General features: G+C 33.2%; 1 protein-coding gene across 3 annotated transcripts; it reads right to left on the reverse strand.

Annotated features, from left to right (window-relative positions):
* Nucleotides 1-1522: 1522 nt before the first annotated feature.
* Nucleotides 1523-5197, reverse strand: LOC111639696 (isthmin-1-like). Of its 3 annotated transcripts, none has more exons than XM_023385616.1 (8): nt 5160-5197; nt 4318-4391; nt 4102-4195; nt 3906-4022; nt 3510-3762; nt 2328-2408; nt 1852-2263; nt 1523-1794 (listed from the first exon to the last, which is right to left on the reverse strand). In XM_023385616.1, exons 4-8 carry the CDS (start codon nt 3993-3995, stop codon nt 1695-1697), a joined length of 936 nt encoding a protein of 311 aa, XP_023241384.1. In that variant the 5' UTR covers nt 3996-4022; nt 4102-4195; nt 4318-4391; nt 5160-5197; the 3' UTR covers nt 1523-1694. The 3 variants fall into 3 exon arrangements, with proteins under 3 accessions (XP_023241384.1, XP_023241385.1, XP_023241383.1); XM_023385617.1 differs by having other exon boundaries at nt 5152-5169; XM_023385615.1 differs by lacking the exons at nt 4102-4195; nt 5160-5197 and having other exon boundaries at nt 4318-4601.
* Nucleotides 5198-14581: the final 9384 nt, after the last annotated feature.

The following is a 14581-nucleotide window of genomic DNA, read 5'->3' on the forward strand; positions in this document are numbered from 1 at the left end:
CTCCACAGTTCGCCACTCTCTTGGGAATTTTACAAGAACCGAGTAAAATTAGAAGGACATTTCCATAGTTGGGTATTTGCAAAATTAGCTTACATTAGACTTAAATTAATCTACAATAGAATCCATGTGCGGACTCGTAAGTTTTGGCACAACTTGGCTCCTACATTGTAGCTTAAGTATAGAAGCTTCATGCTTTCTAGAGCCGTGAAGTACTGTCTTCCGCAGAGCTAATAAATACATTACTTCACTTCGGTTTTCTTGCACATTCAAAAGTTTCCTAAAAGAATAGTTACAGTAAAATATTTCAAAAAATATTAAAACTAGTTACACTCTTTTGTTTTAAGAGAAAATATAAATATTTAAGAAGTGTTTCCAATCTTTCTAATGGATATAACAGAATTAAGATGTTTGCAATTTGGAATGTTTCCAAGAAAGAATTGTTTATAAAACGTTAAGTCTTATTCTGTTGGGTTATTTTTGGTAAACTGATGATTTTAGCTAATAAATGAAGGAAAATTCTTATTTACGCAACACTTTCCTGTATAACACGAATGCATGGAGAGGAAAACAATTATATAAAAAAGAAAATAGAAGCAATTAATTAGAGAAAGTTGATATATATATAAAAGCAAGCAAGCTTATTCACGTAATGGCAAACGGATAGAAAACGAATAATGTAAACAAAGTGGACGAATGCAAACAACTCCAAATAAGGAAGTAGCGTACTCACCCATCTGGTTAAGCGTATACTTCGGAAGATCCGGATGTCCCGTTATTTGACCAATCATCCGAAGAGGAATTTCCAAATTCCGCACTTGTATCCTTGGAGTTTGCACTAGCGGCAGCAGGAGTAGAGGCTGTGGCAGGTGTCAGATTCAAATCGGATGTCGTTCTGTCGTTCTGAGTGGCAGCACAGGGGGGCGAAGAAGTGGCAGTCTGATTGGGAGTCTTCATATCGGGATCCCACAACAGAACGTAATACAGAGACAAAACGATGGCGGCTAAGGAAACGGAAAAAACGTAACCCATAACTGTCATTAAACGAATGATTTTCCTGTATTTTTTGCTTTTGTATATCTTGGTTTTGTTTTGCTCTCCCAGGAAACGTATTTCGCCTCCTTCTCCTTGCATCCCTCCTATCATCATCCCCCCTCCCGCTCCTCCGCCTCCCGTATTCATGTTGCTGCTCGTAGTAGGGATGGTGGCAATCTTGCCACGGTGACGAGATTCTCCCAACACTATGGCTCCGATATTGCTAAGTCCGATTTTAAACAAAATAACAAAATATCAGATTGGTTAGAGTTTCGAGCGTACCAGAAAAGTCGTCCTTGATAGGCGGCGCCGATCCCGATGCTGCTGCAGTTGCTGATCGATGTTTTCCGATTCTGCGCACTTCTTATCTTACACTTAGAATAATCCCGGTCCCGATCCAGACTCCATTTTTTTTATTTTTTTTTATTTATTTACTAAATAAATTTAGTCTCGGAAAACAGAAAGGAAATACGTGAAAATCGACTCGAAAAAATATTTTAAAATGTTTATTTTAAACAAGAATTAATAAATTTCTCTGTACAGATATATTTTTTGAGAGAAACAGATCGCACTTCCCGGCGATTTTCAATTTGAAAATAAATAAATTACACAAAAGTCCAGAAAAAAAATATTATAATTACGCCGCCGATCGATAGATGGCGCTAATAGTGCTTGGCTCTCTTCGCTTGTATCGAGTACTCTTCGTCGTCCGGATTTTCCGTACAGTTCATTCGATTATCCGGCGGACGTGCTCGATTATATCTGAAAAAAAAATCGATTAGTACGTAAATCTCCATTAAAAACGATTAAAGTCCATACCTAGTCCAATCTCCTTTACATACGATCCACGGTTTAATGTCCACTTCGTAATGTAAAAGCTTGGATACGTCGGGACTGACTAAATTCGGAGTTCCGGCTCCTTTCCCTCTCGTTAACAGCTTCCTATTTTGGTCGTAACAACAGTGTTGAGCGGCTAAACCCGTCTTCCCGCTGGTTACTACAGAACGGATACAATAAACCGCTCCGGGTTTGTACACGAATAACTTTTCCGAATCTCCACTCGCATCTCTCCACCTGTTGTATTTTGAAGTGGTGACGTCCCATATCTTGTCGTTATACAGAATATCCGCCGGATATAAACACGGACATTTCGGCAGGTATTTTAATTGTCGAAGGTACAATTGAAGAAATTCGTTCCTGCAGTTGATCCAAGTATCGCAGGGATCGTCATCTGTACAAATGAATCTTAATGTTAACACTGGAAATTTATGGTTAAACAATTTAAGTCTACTCACCCGAATGTTCGCTGCTCGTTCTCGAATTGTGATGATTTTTCGGTGGTTTTTCCGTACGAAACTTTTCGGGTAGTTCTGTTACTGTAACAGAAATAATAATACTTTATTAATGCAACTTTTTACAAAATGTTTTTTGTGAAAAGTAAATAATTAAGTGTTGTTTTTACTAAATTGGCAAATACAATATAAATTAAAATAGAAAGAATTAGTTAAATTAGAGTGAATTTTCCCCCGGCTATTATACGTATATAACAGAGAAAAAGTATGGCGATCGCTCAAAAAATGATAACCCAAGATTTTTACATTTTTGTGCTCAGGACACCTTGAAATATCGAGAAATGCAAACAAATTCGGGTTTTCTGTATGTATGGATGTTAGTGTGGGGACAAGACTTTATTCACTCTGTTTGAAGCTTAATAACTCCTGTGCTTTTTGTCGAAAATTTCTGAAATTTTGCAGGGATTTTCGTTTATTAGGGGAATCGATGCTATTAAATTTTGGTGGTTAAAGGTCGATGGAGTGGGAAGATAATGGGGTGTGTGTATCGAGTAGGTTAGGACTTAATTAATGACGATTTTACTCGTTATTAGCATTTACAATGTTTTATAAAACCTATCCCTACACTAAAATTAACCTTTTTGCCATTTTATAATACTTAAAAACATAAAAGCTTTTTAAAATAAAATATCGTAATAGATGGCGCCACAGGCGCAGTTTAAATTTTGCCGGAAAAGTTAAACAACTCGTTGCTGGAGTTTCTTTTTTAATTTTAGAGAGAAAGAGAGAATTTGTCGTGACTTACTGTATTTTTTGACACACATCAATAAACGTTAAAGTACTGTATTAAATATTTATTGATTAAAATTTTTTTTGATTTTTGAACTGTTTATGTGCATTTGTTATATTTTCTGATAGATTTATTCTGTCGTATTTTTTGGAAAAATGTTATTAAATTGAAATAAAATAAAGGATTAAAGACTAAAGCCAGATACATACGTACCGGTATACGTGAACGTGTGGAATGGGGAAAAAATTGAGTCGTGTCATCCGCAGGTATACAGGTACTGTGCACCCGGCTTAACGAATTGTTTTATTATATTTTAATTAAGTAAATCAGAATTGAAATAATTTTTTCACGAAAAGAATCGATATATTCTGTTGTAAAATGTGAAATGACTTTACCTAATTCAGCTTCTCCGCTATAATCCAAAAATGGAGTTTCCGCGCTTCTATAATCATTAGTCACGTCTTCTTTATCGTGCCAATTATTTTCATTTACAACTTCTATATTAACTTCGATATCGGGATTTAAAGCTAATCTTTCTAAAGTCTCCTGACTAAACGCTAATGGACTTTCTCCCGTTTTCAGTTCACCCCTCTCCGTTATTTCTCCCTCGTAAATATCCCCGCTGATATCTTCTTCTAAGTTGAAATCCTAATTGAACGATAAGATTTTAAACTTTTGAAAGTACTTCGCCGACGTCATTAAGTCAGTTAACGACTCGGCAGAATGAATTGCAACTTTCTTTTTTTTTTTAAAGTCGAGTGATTAATTTAACCGAAAGTCGATCGACTTACCTGGTTTAGATGATGATGTAATTTAGAAGAGCAAGCAAACTTAAAGCAGAAAAGCAAGATAAATTGCAAACGTTTATTATATTCCAACATCGTTAAACCTATAATTAGTAGGATATTCTGTAAGATGGGAAAAAAAAATGTTTAAGTAAATATTGACTAAGCAAAAGATGGAAAATCAATTTTAACGGGTGTTTACTCAATATTCATTCTACTTTATTTTTCTATATAAGATTATGCGATGAAAAATCTACATTTGTTCTTCCAAGCGCTGATTAAAATGCGAATTTTTCCTATAGTTTAAAAATAAATTTTTTTCTTTATTAAATTTAATTATTAATTTTTCTAGCGTTAAAATGATGATTAATTTGTAAATTTTTGTAGATTAATTAACATTAAAGTCTGGTTTACTTACTGGGAAAACGCTCGTTCGTTTTCACGTGTTTAACAAATATGCCAACATCCCTCCTTTAACAAATAAGCTTCTTTCTGTAACAGTAAAGTAATCCTTTATGTCGTCGGTCCAACAACCTTCCAACGAATGAAGGAAATCGACCAATCGCAAACGTTTTAACGGCTGCTACTACCCGATTCTTCTTCTCTTATTGGAGCTTTTATATATATTTATACTTGTTCCGTTCGAACAAAAATGTGAAATATTGATTCGTTTCAAACATTAAGAAATTTAAGTTATATATTTAATAAAGAAGAAGAAGGAAAAAAAATCGTTAGTTTTAAGAAAGAATGAATAATTAATAAATAGAAAATTACAAAGTTTGATTGGCTAATTAAAGATTTAAACTTTTAAAAATTTTACGATATCGCTTGCTATTGGTCGATTTCAAATTTTATTTCTAATTTTACTCTTGATTGGTTTATTGGTCTTTTTTTAAACGTTGTCGTTATTATTTACGTTAATTTATTAAAAAAGGTAATAGCATTGGCAGGTTAAGAATATTTTCCCTCGTTTTCTCGGTTGAAGTAAAGTATATATAAATCAGTTAAAGGGAAATATGATTTTTAGATGAATCGAAGTCTTTTCTTGATAATGAGTAGCAGTTATTGTAAAGTAACACCATATAAATACTGTATTCGCTTTCTAAAAGACTCTTTATGCTTGATGTTATAGTAACAAGGTTGTCGGTTTAATTAAGAAGGATATTAAATTCGAGTTCTTAGAATACAGTTAAAAAGCTTTTTATCTATATAAATTGCATAGATATATTTAAATACAATTAAATATTTGTACATATTTACGTCCGTTATATCGTCGTTTTGAATATTTTTATAAGTGTTGCCACTCTTCGTAAAATATTTTTTTCAGAAAAAATTATTGAGATTATTTTTCGAATCTTACTTAAAAATTTTATATAACATTTTAAATTTCATTATATTTAAAAAAAGAATAAATTTATTTTCTAAGAAATAAAGGAATATTTTAAATTATTGCGATACAATACGCCTGTGATTAGCAATTAAGTTTACTTCTTTGCATTTCTTATTGTTTTACAATAATCTTTTAAAGCTTTATATTTTCATAATGAATACTTTACACAAATTGAATTTCGAAAAATATTCGTCATTTCAGCGATTTTTTGTGGCGTTTATCGATTTAATTGGTTCTCGTAACGATCAGAAGAAAGACTTCTATAGAGATTGCATGGAATTGTTCAATAAATACGCTTCTAGCAGACATCCAGAAAATATCGATTTTATGGGAATGAATCAGATGTGCAAAGACTTGAAGCTTTTAGAAGATTCTAAAATGGTCGTTACCACTCTTGAAAATTGGAAATACTTCGTTGCAACTCGTGGAAAAATTACGGAGAAGGAATGGATGATCGGGATGAATAAATTAAAAGAAGAAATGAAGAAAAATCTAGAGGAAGAAATAAATTTATTGTCTACTTTACGACATCCAAATGATCGGATGACGTATTTTCTGAACGCATTGGATAAATTGAAGATTGAAAAGAGCCAAAGACTTGAATATGCGGTTTTATTTGTGTATTGCCTATTCCAAGAAATGTCGTTATTTGAAGAGTTTTGCCATTCTTCGAAGTTGTCACTCGTTTACGACAATTTACAAGAAATAGATCGTCTGATCCTAAACAGTTTTCAGATTTTACACAAATTTTTCGAGTGATATAAAGCTAAATTCAACAACAACAACCATTGAAGTTATGCTGTTCGTCGTTTTATATTTTTTAAAAAATGCTCAAAATTTACTCGATATTTTAATTTATAAAATAAAATAATTACGAATTTCATTTGAAGTCATTTTAAGATTTGTATTTAATTTTCTGCGAAAATTTCGCTCGAAAATGAAAGCTGCTTTCTGGTCTGTAATGAGACGACCCACCTTCATACAGAAATATTGACGACAACATTCAAAACTAAACGGGTTTTATTTATTTTTTAGCTTTTACCACTTCGTTAAGGAGGACTGTTTTTGCAGGCCCATTATAGGCCAACACTTAAAGTAAAAGTGTATAATGGTTAGGGACAGGCTTGATATGGGCTATCTGGGACACATAGATCCATTAAAAAATTTATTCCTCAGTTAAATTTTTTTTCTTTTTTTTGAATGACCAAATCTTTCAAAATTCCAAATCTCCACGTTTTGAGACCCCCTGAACCCCAAAAAAGTAAAAAAAGGGCAAAATACTCTGTGGATATGTATATGTGTGTATGTGTGTGTTTTGGCGTCTATTTCGCTTAATATCTCAGGACGGGGTGAAAATAAAGAAAGGAAATTTGGCACGGTAGCTTGTATATAAGGGGCATTGATGCTATTAAATTTTGGTTGTGAAAGATCAAGTGAATGGAGAGATAGAGATATCTCGCGAGGGTTCAGACTTAATGAAGATTTTACTTGACATTTAGTGTTTTATAAAACTCATCTTTCCCCTCAAAACTGTCCTGCTATTTTATAATAATTAAAAATATAACCTGTATAAAGATTTTATAACAAAATCTCGTAATAGATGGCACCACATATAATTTTAGACATTTATTTTGATTAATAATATAAATGGTATTTTTAAAATAAAATCTCATAAAAGTCGGGGAAAGTTACGCAACTCGTTGCTAGATTTTTTGTTTTGTAGTCCACTCTTCGTACACAACAACAACAGCCTCTCTCGAACACTGCATAAGCGAAACAGTTTTGTTTATACAGGTAACCCGCGTATAACACGGTAGTTACGTTCCAAAAAATTGCCGTGTTATGCAAATCCGTGTATTACGAAACAAAGAACTAGTACGAAAAGGAGGGTTAGGTTCCAAAAATTAAAAAACATGCTATTATATTTTCATAATTAAGATAAATATCTTTATTAAAATTTTCTTAAGTGATACATATTAATATAAATTAAACAATGTTTTCTTCGTCATCACTAAAAGCACTATTAATCGAGAGCGTTTTCTTTTTGGCAAGTTATCCTTATCCTCTGAGCATTTTTCTTCATTATCTTCAGATCTATGCTTTACCTTTTGCGAAAAGTATGTAATTTTAGATTGCTTGCTTCTAGTTAAAAGATCTTTATAAATTTCCTTATATGGTGCTAAGCACTTATGAAGAATAAAGCAAGTATGGAATAAGGGAAAAACATCTGGCAACACCAAAATCAGAAGCGTCGAGATCTGGCAACATTGAAACAAGTTTCGAGAAGGACTACGTGCATCGACAGAAGGCGGGAAAAGAAAATTTACATACTTAAGTACTAATAGTTCACGAAAATAATAATTTTCGTGAACTGTTATTACATTTTTTGTTGTACGAGGGTTTTATCAATTCTCGAACCGTGTTAGAGTGAATCCGTGCTATAGAAGTGCCGTGTTATACGGGGGATGGTACCAATTCTCGAACCGTGTTAGAGTGAATCCGTGCTATAGAAGTGCCGTGTTATACGGGGGTTACCTGTACTCGCTCCACTGCTTCTAGCCGCACACAATCATTCCATGTCTGAAGTCTGTTGAAACATGTCTTTTACCCATATCTTCATACGCAACTCCCTACAACTGTCTGTACAATCATCCAGAAATCCCTTTTTTATATCAGTCTCATCCTTTGATGACAATAGTGCGCCATTATAGCTGATTTGCGTAAATTTTGTAGGCGGTCATAATAAATTGGCCATTCAGTGTACATTACAATTGTCTTTTCTAATATATCAAAAAATAATAATAAGTAATCAAAACAACGGGAGGACTTAATAATGGCGCTATAAATCCAGAGAAATGAGAAGATTAAGCCCTAAATATCCCGGAAAAAATAATTTATTACTTTTTCGGCTTTATTGAAAGTTGCCAGCATTGAAATGCTTTCAATACTCAATGTAACTAGGAAAGAAGGCACAACATTTTAATCTTTTAAAATGAATTTATGAATTTTTCATGTTGGATGACAGAGGCGGATAAAGGAATCAAAATCATCCGGAGGACTTGAGATCGAATCCGCGCGAGAAACCCCGGGAATTTTCACCAGGATCCGTCCCTCGCCACCCGGCTGCCCTCATTATAGACTTCGGTGATAAAAAAAAAAAACCGTTTTAGTAGGCCAACTACAGAGTAGAAAGACTGAAGAAAAACCATGCTTCAAATAATTTTAAATAATTCCGTAATTCCATAAACTTAATCTGAAGAATGAGAAGATAGTGCATATTTTTTCTTTCCCAATAAGCGATTCGCGATTTCAGCAAATTCTAGTATATTGGGATTGTTAGAATTGTCAGGGAAGATATTATCGAGTCGACGAAAATTAGTTTTGTACGTAGGATCTTTGTGCAGATTTTTCAATGCAGGGTATTCTATAAACGGTATGTGTAGAAATTCTATGGCACTGGCATTTTTCGACGGTTCCTTGAATATCCGAGTTGTATCAAAAACGGAGAACGATTCCATGCCAAGTTCTTCCATATCAATTATCTCGTCCAAAAATTTGTAATTTGATGTTAATAATTTCTATGAAATCTCAATCCTTCCATCCAATTTTTTTCTAAGATTAAAAATCATTTCTCTTTGATTATTTCTTTCCAAACTTTCATGTATTTGAATTTCTCAAACACCTCTCATCCTTCGACCTTCGATTTTTCTTCACTCTGAAGAAAAATCGAATTACATTTGAAGAAAAAAGCATTTTTCTTCAAATGTAATTCGGGAATTTCCCCTTTTACAGTTTTAAAATTTTGTTCGTTAGGAATTTTAGAATTTAAGATTTTCGGATAACCTCACGTCCATTTTTAATCTTTCAGTTGTGGCCGAGTAGTCAAGATGGCAGCCTACGAGTAGCCAGGCCCTCTTAGGTGGGCACTAAGAGGGCTTTTTTTAATCTTAGCTGTCACGGGCTTTGCCAAGCCCACAGTGAGACTTGTTAGACTTATTATTATGGCCCTAAGCTATAACCACACAGTGCTATAACGTAAAACTGATGGATCCTAAGCCAATGATGAGCAACCTACGGGCTGTAAATATTTTTTCTTACGGAATTGCAGGCTTTAAAAGCCTGCCGAGTGCCAACAAATTCCATAACCGCGAGTAGACTAGGTACTAAAATAATAAATACTAATGTATACAAACTAATTATATATTGTTTATTCTCGTCTTATCACTGGTTAGGTTAAGTTCGAATGTCCTTCGTTATGAATATCAGGTTAATTGGGGTTGCATAATGGCACTAAACAGAAAACGAAAAAAGTACGTTGCTATAGCAAAGAAATTCTGACCCATGAGATTTATAGGAATGTATAGGAATGTAGGAATATGATATTTATGGGCTTGTACACAAGCGAATCCGATTATTAGCGTTTAAAAGTTTATTTACACACGACTTGCTCAAAAGATATAATTTGCTTCTCCGCTAATATTTATTATACGAGTACAGTACTTTAAATCTGGGAAAATATATTTTGAAGTCGTCCGCAAATTTATCAACTTTGAACTTTGAATCGGAATAAGATATTTGTTAATTATAATAAAATGATAATGTCAATTACAGATTTGTATTTCTAATACATTGAAAAATCCAAATAATTATTATTTGGATTTTTAGATATCTTTTATTAAAATTAAAAGAGATTTTTAAAAATATTGCAAGATAAAACTTAAGAAAACAAACGCACTAAAGCTCGTTAAAAATCAAACTTAATTAAACTAGAAATACCAGTTCGGGTCTTTCCGACTATAGAACAAAATACTGTATATAAACATCTATTAACTTATCATTACAATTAACAATTAACTTATCATTAAACAAAAACTTATTACATTACAAAAACAAAAACAATTAACTTATCATTAAACCTCAAATACATCTGATTAGGGAAAATAATTTTTTTGAAATGTTGGAGATTTTCCCCCCTCTTCATTCATATGCCATCACAATGCATTTAGACATATACCGTACATCTAAAATATCGTTTACAAATGATATTACTGATTAAATTATATATTTTTGGGTATTTTTTCGAGATTGTATATGGTGGGCGTGGCCCTACTCATCACTAAACTACAGTACACTTACATCACTACAATGCATTTACACAACCAATATTTACGTCCAATTGATATTACTGATTAGTGACACACACTAATCAGTAATATCAATGTCAGTGTGTGGGGGGCTCGATTTTTTTCACCCTGTTTGAAACTTAATAACTCCTGTGCTTTTTGCCGAAAATTTCTGAAACTTTTCCGGGAGATTTGTATTTTAGGGGATCGATACTATTAAATTTTGGTGGTTAAAGATCGAGGGGTGGGGAGATAAAGGGACTCGTGTGTATCTCCAGTAGGGTCGGACTTAATGAAGATTTTACTCGTTATTAGCATTTAAATTTTTTTATAAAACCATCCCTGCCATCAAAATTAATTTTTTTGCCATTTTATAATAGTAAAAAATATAAAAAGTTTAAAATAAAATATCATAACAGATGGCGCCATCAAATGTCGCCGGAAAAGTTAAGCAACTCATTGTTAGAATTTTTATTATTAACAGCGCCTTTATTCCCCGAGGTTTATTCGAGGAAATGCTGTATATACTGTATATTTAATTATTTATAAAGGAATTTAATATCAATTTTCTAATAAAAAAAAACAGTAAATTTCTTTTGTTAAATGGAAACACATTAAATACATTGTTACTATTGTTGGGAAACTTTTATCTATCATCATTTAAAATATGGCGGCTTCTACTTAAATAAGCAATATGATTTGGTGTAGCTCGTGCAGCTTCAATTGTTTCATTGAGTCAAGTGGAAATCTGTATCAAATCCAATGTCGGATTTACGTACAGTACAAGCTATGGCTTAAGGGCCTCGAATGACAATTATTATTTATTTGTTTATTTATTATATTTTACAATAGTTTTTGAGTTCTTAGTGTTTTTGGCTTACAAGTTAGAGACCACAGTATAACAGTATAAGTAAATCCGTCCATTATCAGTATAGTGTTTACTTAAATATTATCAGAGTTGGATTTAGAGGGTGCACTGTTCCCCATTCTGGAGTTTTATCCGTATAAAGCCGAGTACCTCGGATAGTAAAACATTTTGTAAGGAATATTGTTTCCTTTCCACACCCCTCTCTAAAGATTTATGGATCCGCTATTGACTATTAGTATTTATCTTATCTGTTGTAACAAGCGACAACTGTTTTTATGAACTTCGCCGTAATCTGTAATTTGTTAATGAAATGTTGATTTTAAACGATAGTCTTTGTAATTGCCGGCACAAAATTCTATTACGTTACGTCTATTTATCTGATATGATCTAGTGAAAAACATGTTTGCATTTCTGAGTGTATATCGCAAGACCTTACAATTTTTCTAGTTTTTATGGCATTTTAATATTTTGTATGTAATTAATTGTATGTAAGATTATTAATTTAAAAAATTATGATTTTTTTCTATAATTCATTTCATTTATTTGAAAGATAATTCAAAGATTCGGCTAAATAGTTCTCCGAGGTTTGAACTGATTATAATAGTAGTTCGAAATGTGATTCTTTTCCCATCCCTTATTTTTAATAATTAAAATTTAAGCCTGTCATATTATTAAAATGTCATACATGTAATCGAAATTTACCGAATTACATTTTAATTTCTATTAATTTTTTAAATATCCTCAATAGCAAAAGTTAATAAGGCATGAAATGTGTAAATTGTGAGATATCTGAAACTTGCAAGCTGAGGATCCTTAAAAGAAAAATGCTGTAGAAAGGATGCAAGTTTCAAAAATTCTTCATATTATTATTTTTGATATACAGTGAAATCTCGTTATAATGAACTTTCAGTTTAACGTTCCTTATTTGTCCCTTCCGCGGTAATAGAATTCCTGTAATTTTTACTTTATGAAACTTCGACAAACAACTGCCGAAGACCAGCGGCGGCCTTATCCATTGCGAGGCTCTGGGCGGCAGATCTTTGCGAGGCCCTTGTCCTTTGTGGAAAGTATGTGAATTGAAATAGTAGGCACTTATTAATATTAATATATACTGTACTATAAATTAAATTTATTTTATTGTTATAACTAATAGCCAAGGATAAAATAAAAAGTTTTAAATATCAACTTTTTTCTACTTGGTTGTTGCGCGAGGCCCCGGGCGATTGCCCTGCTCGCCACCCCCTAAGGCCGCCACTGCCGAAGACTGTACCCAAGAGAAAGGAGATCGAAAGCAACTAACGAATTGCAGATGTACTGCATTATAGGGCCGCTCAGAGAGCACTAATACGCAGACCAAGTCCATTTGTGACATGGCTTTTCCAGGAATTTTAACACTACTCGTTGACTTCAGTCTCGGTAATTATCACTATGTTAATCAACTTGTTTTCGAATATTCAGTATTACAGTCTGTCTATGGAAAGAATCGACTCCAGAGCAATGTCACACGTGATGTCACTTCAGTTAAACCAATAATTTGGCACATTCCCTAATGATGTCAGCACTTTTCGCTTAATATTTCAGGCAATATGTCTCACTAGATGGTAGAACGACGACTTTTTTGTTAATTAATTAATTATGTTAATTTTTTAATAGCATTCATTAACTGTAAAGAATCATGCACTTAACTACTACTACTACTACTACTACTACTACTACTACTACTACTACTACTACTACTACAACTACAGCGAACTTCCTCACATTCCAATACCGTAATGTGAAGCTTCCATCGTACTATTTCTAATGGCAGTGACCAGTGCCGTAACTAGCCATTCCTGTGCCCCGTGCAGGAATTTGTATTTAGGCCCCTTAATTAATTAGGTTTGGGAAAGTAATAAAACAAATACATGCATTTTGGGCCCCTCTTTCAAGCGGGCCCTGTGCGGGTGCACCTGTTGCACATGGCTAGTTACGGCACTGGCAGTGACATGTTTAACAAATGAAGAAGTAACTTGCCACAACCAAGCAATCAATGGCTAATGCTCATTGGTTAATACCCAAGTTGATTCTTTCCATAGACAGACCAGTTACTAACTGCTTAGTAGTCTGTACAATACAAGATAAATTGTTAGTATTGTCATGCTGTACGATGGCTGAAGGCGATTTTACTTATTTATCTACAAATAGAATATTTAAATAGTTTTCGTATCCGAAAACCCAAGGACTATGAACGATTCTTGCCAATCAAGGTCTACGATCGACTTGAGGTATGAAAATATCTTATGTAACACCGTGATTCAGCCTGACATTTTGACGAAATTGCCATTTACAATGTATTTGACTCTTCAACATTGTCCTGGTACCGTTGTCGTCAAAAGACATGCCGTTATTCGCGATGATGTAAGTTACAGACACACTTCCGAACTCCATACATTAGAAATTATCAATTATAAATTTTTCCTTTATTATTTAGGGTGCTACGTAAGCCTCGCTTCCACTACAAGTTTCACTTCAATTAGAGCTTTGTCAATCTTTTCTAAAATAATGAGAAAATTTGCCAATTCACGTTAGTCGTAAAGTTGCTGTTACTGGCTAATTCCATAAATGTACTTTATACGGCCTTTAGTTTAGAGACAATATAGAGTGAACTGTAATATTTGGATGATATCCACAAGTTTCCAGAATGTGTTTCTGAATTCTGCCACATGTGGACATGTTTTGGCAGCCATTAAGATACTGCTAGTTGTTAGTGTCTGCAATTTTTAGTTTTTCATTAGCAATATGCCTTATAAAACCAATTCAGGTAGATATTATGTAGTGGTTGGCTGCTATAACAGCCTTGGGTTTTGAGAAGTTTCAAACCACTTATAAAAAGTGATTGATTTGAAACTGTATGCAATATACACGAAATCACGATGCATCGAGATTGTACATGTATTCAATCGTTCCAGTTACATTTATTTACACGTGATGAAAATTTAAGAGAATGGTTATATCCAGCTAGATAAATAACTTTGCTATCATTAGACGTACAAGTCCATACAGAATGATTACTTGCAGATAGGGTTTGTGATGGCTCTATATTTGTCTTAAGGACACAAATGTTTTGTGACAGTTTATTAAAATTTCATCTACTTTACTACTTGAAAACTAAAAATTGTAATTTGTCACAACAATTTGGAGTTCTCTGGGTACAAGTTTCTCAAGCAAAATCCTTTATGTTTTGGATCTGCTGATTATCTTTATTGCCTCAGCTATTAGAGGGAAAGTATGGCGATCGGTCAAAAAATGATCCCCCCAG

The sequence above is a fragment of the Centruroides sculpturatus genome, unplaced genomic scaffold (assembly GCF_000671375.1).
Source record: "Centruroides sculpturatus isolate CEXI.00-Female unplaced genomic scaffold, Cexi_2.0 scaffold1360, whole genome shotgun sequence".
NCBI classification, from domain to species: domain Eukaryota; kingdom Metazoa; phylum Arthropoda; class Arachnida; order Scorpiones; family Buthidae; genus Centruroides; species Centruroides sculpturatus.

Excerpts from the sequence above, each read along its gene's own strand:
- LOC111639696 (XM_023385616.1), bottom strand. The coding sequence starts at position 3,995 with ATGTTGGAATATAATAAACGTTTGCAATTTATCTTGCTTTTCTGCTTT. Across the intron at positions 2,264-2,327 it reads AACGAGCAGCGAACATTCGG|ATGACGATCCCTGCGATACT; the intron begins GTGAGTAGACTT and ends TCATTTGTACAG. Across the intron at positions 1,795-1,851 it reads TGTAAAGGAGATTGGACTAG|ATATAATCGAGCACGTCCGC; the intron begins GTATGGACTTTA and ends TTTTTTTTTCAG.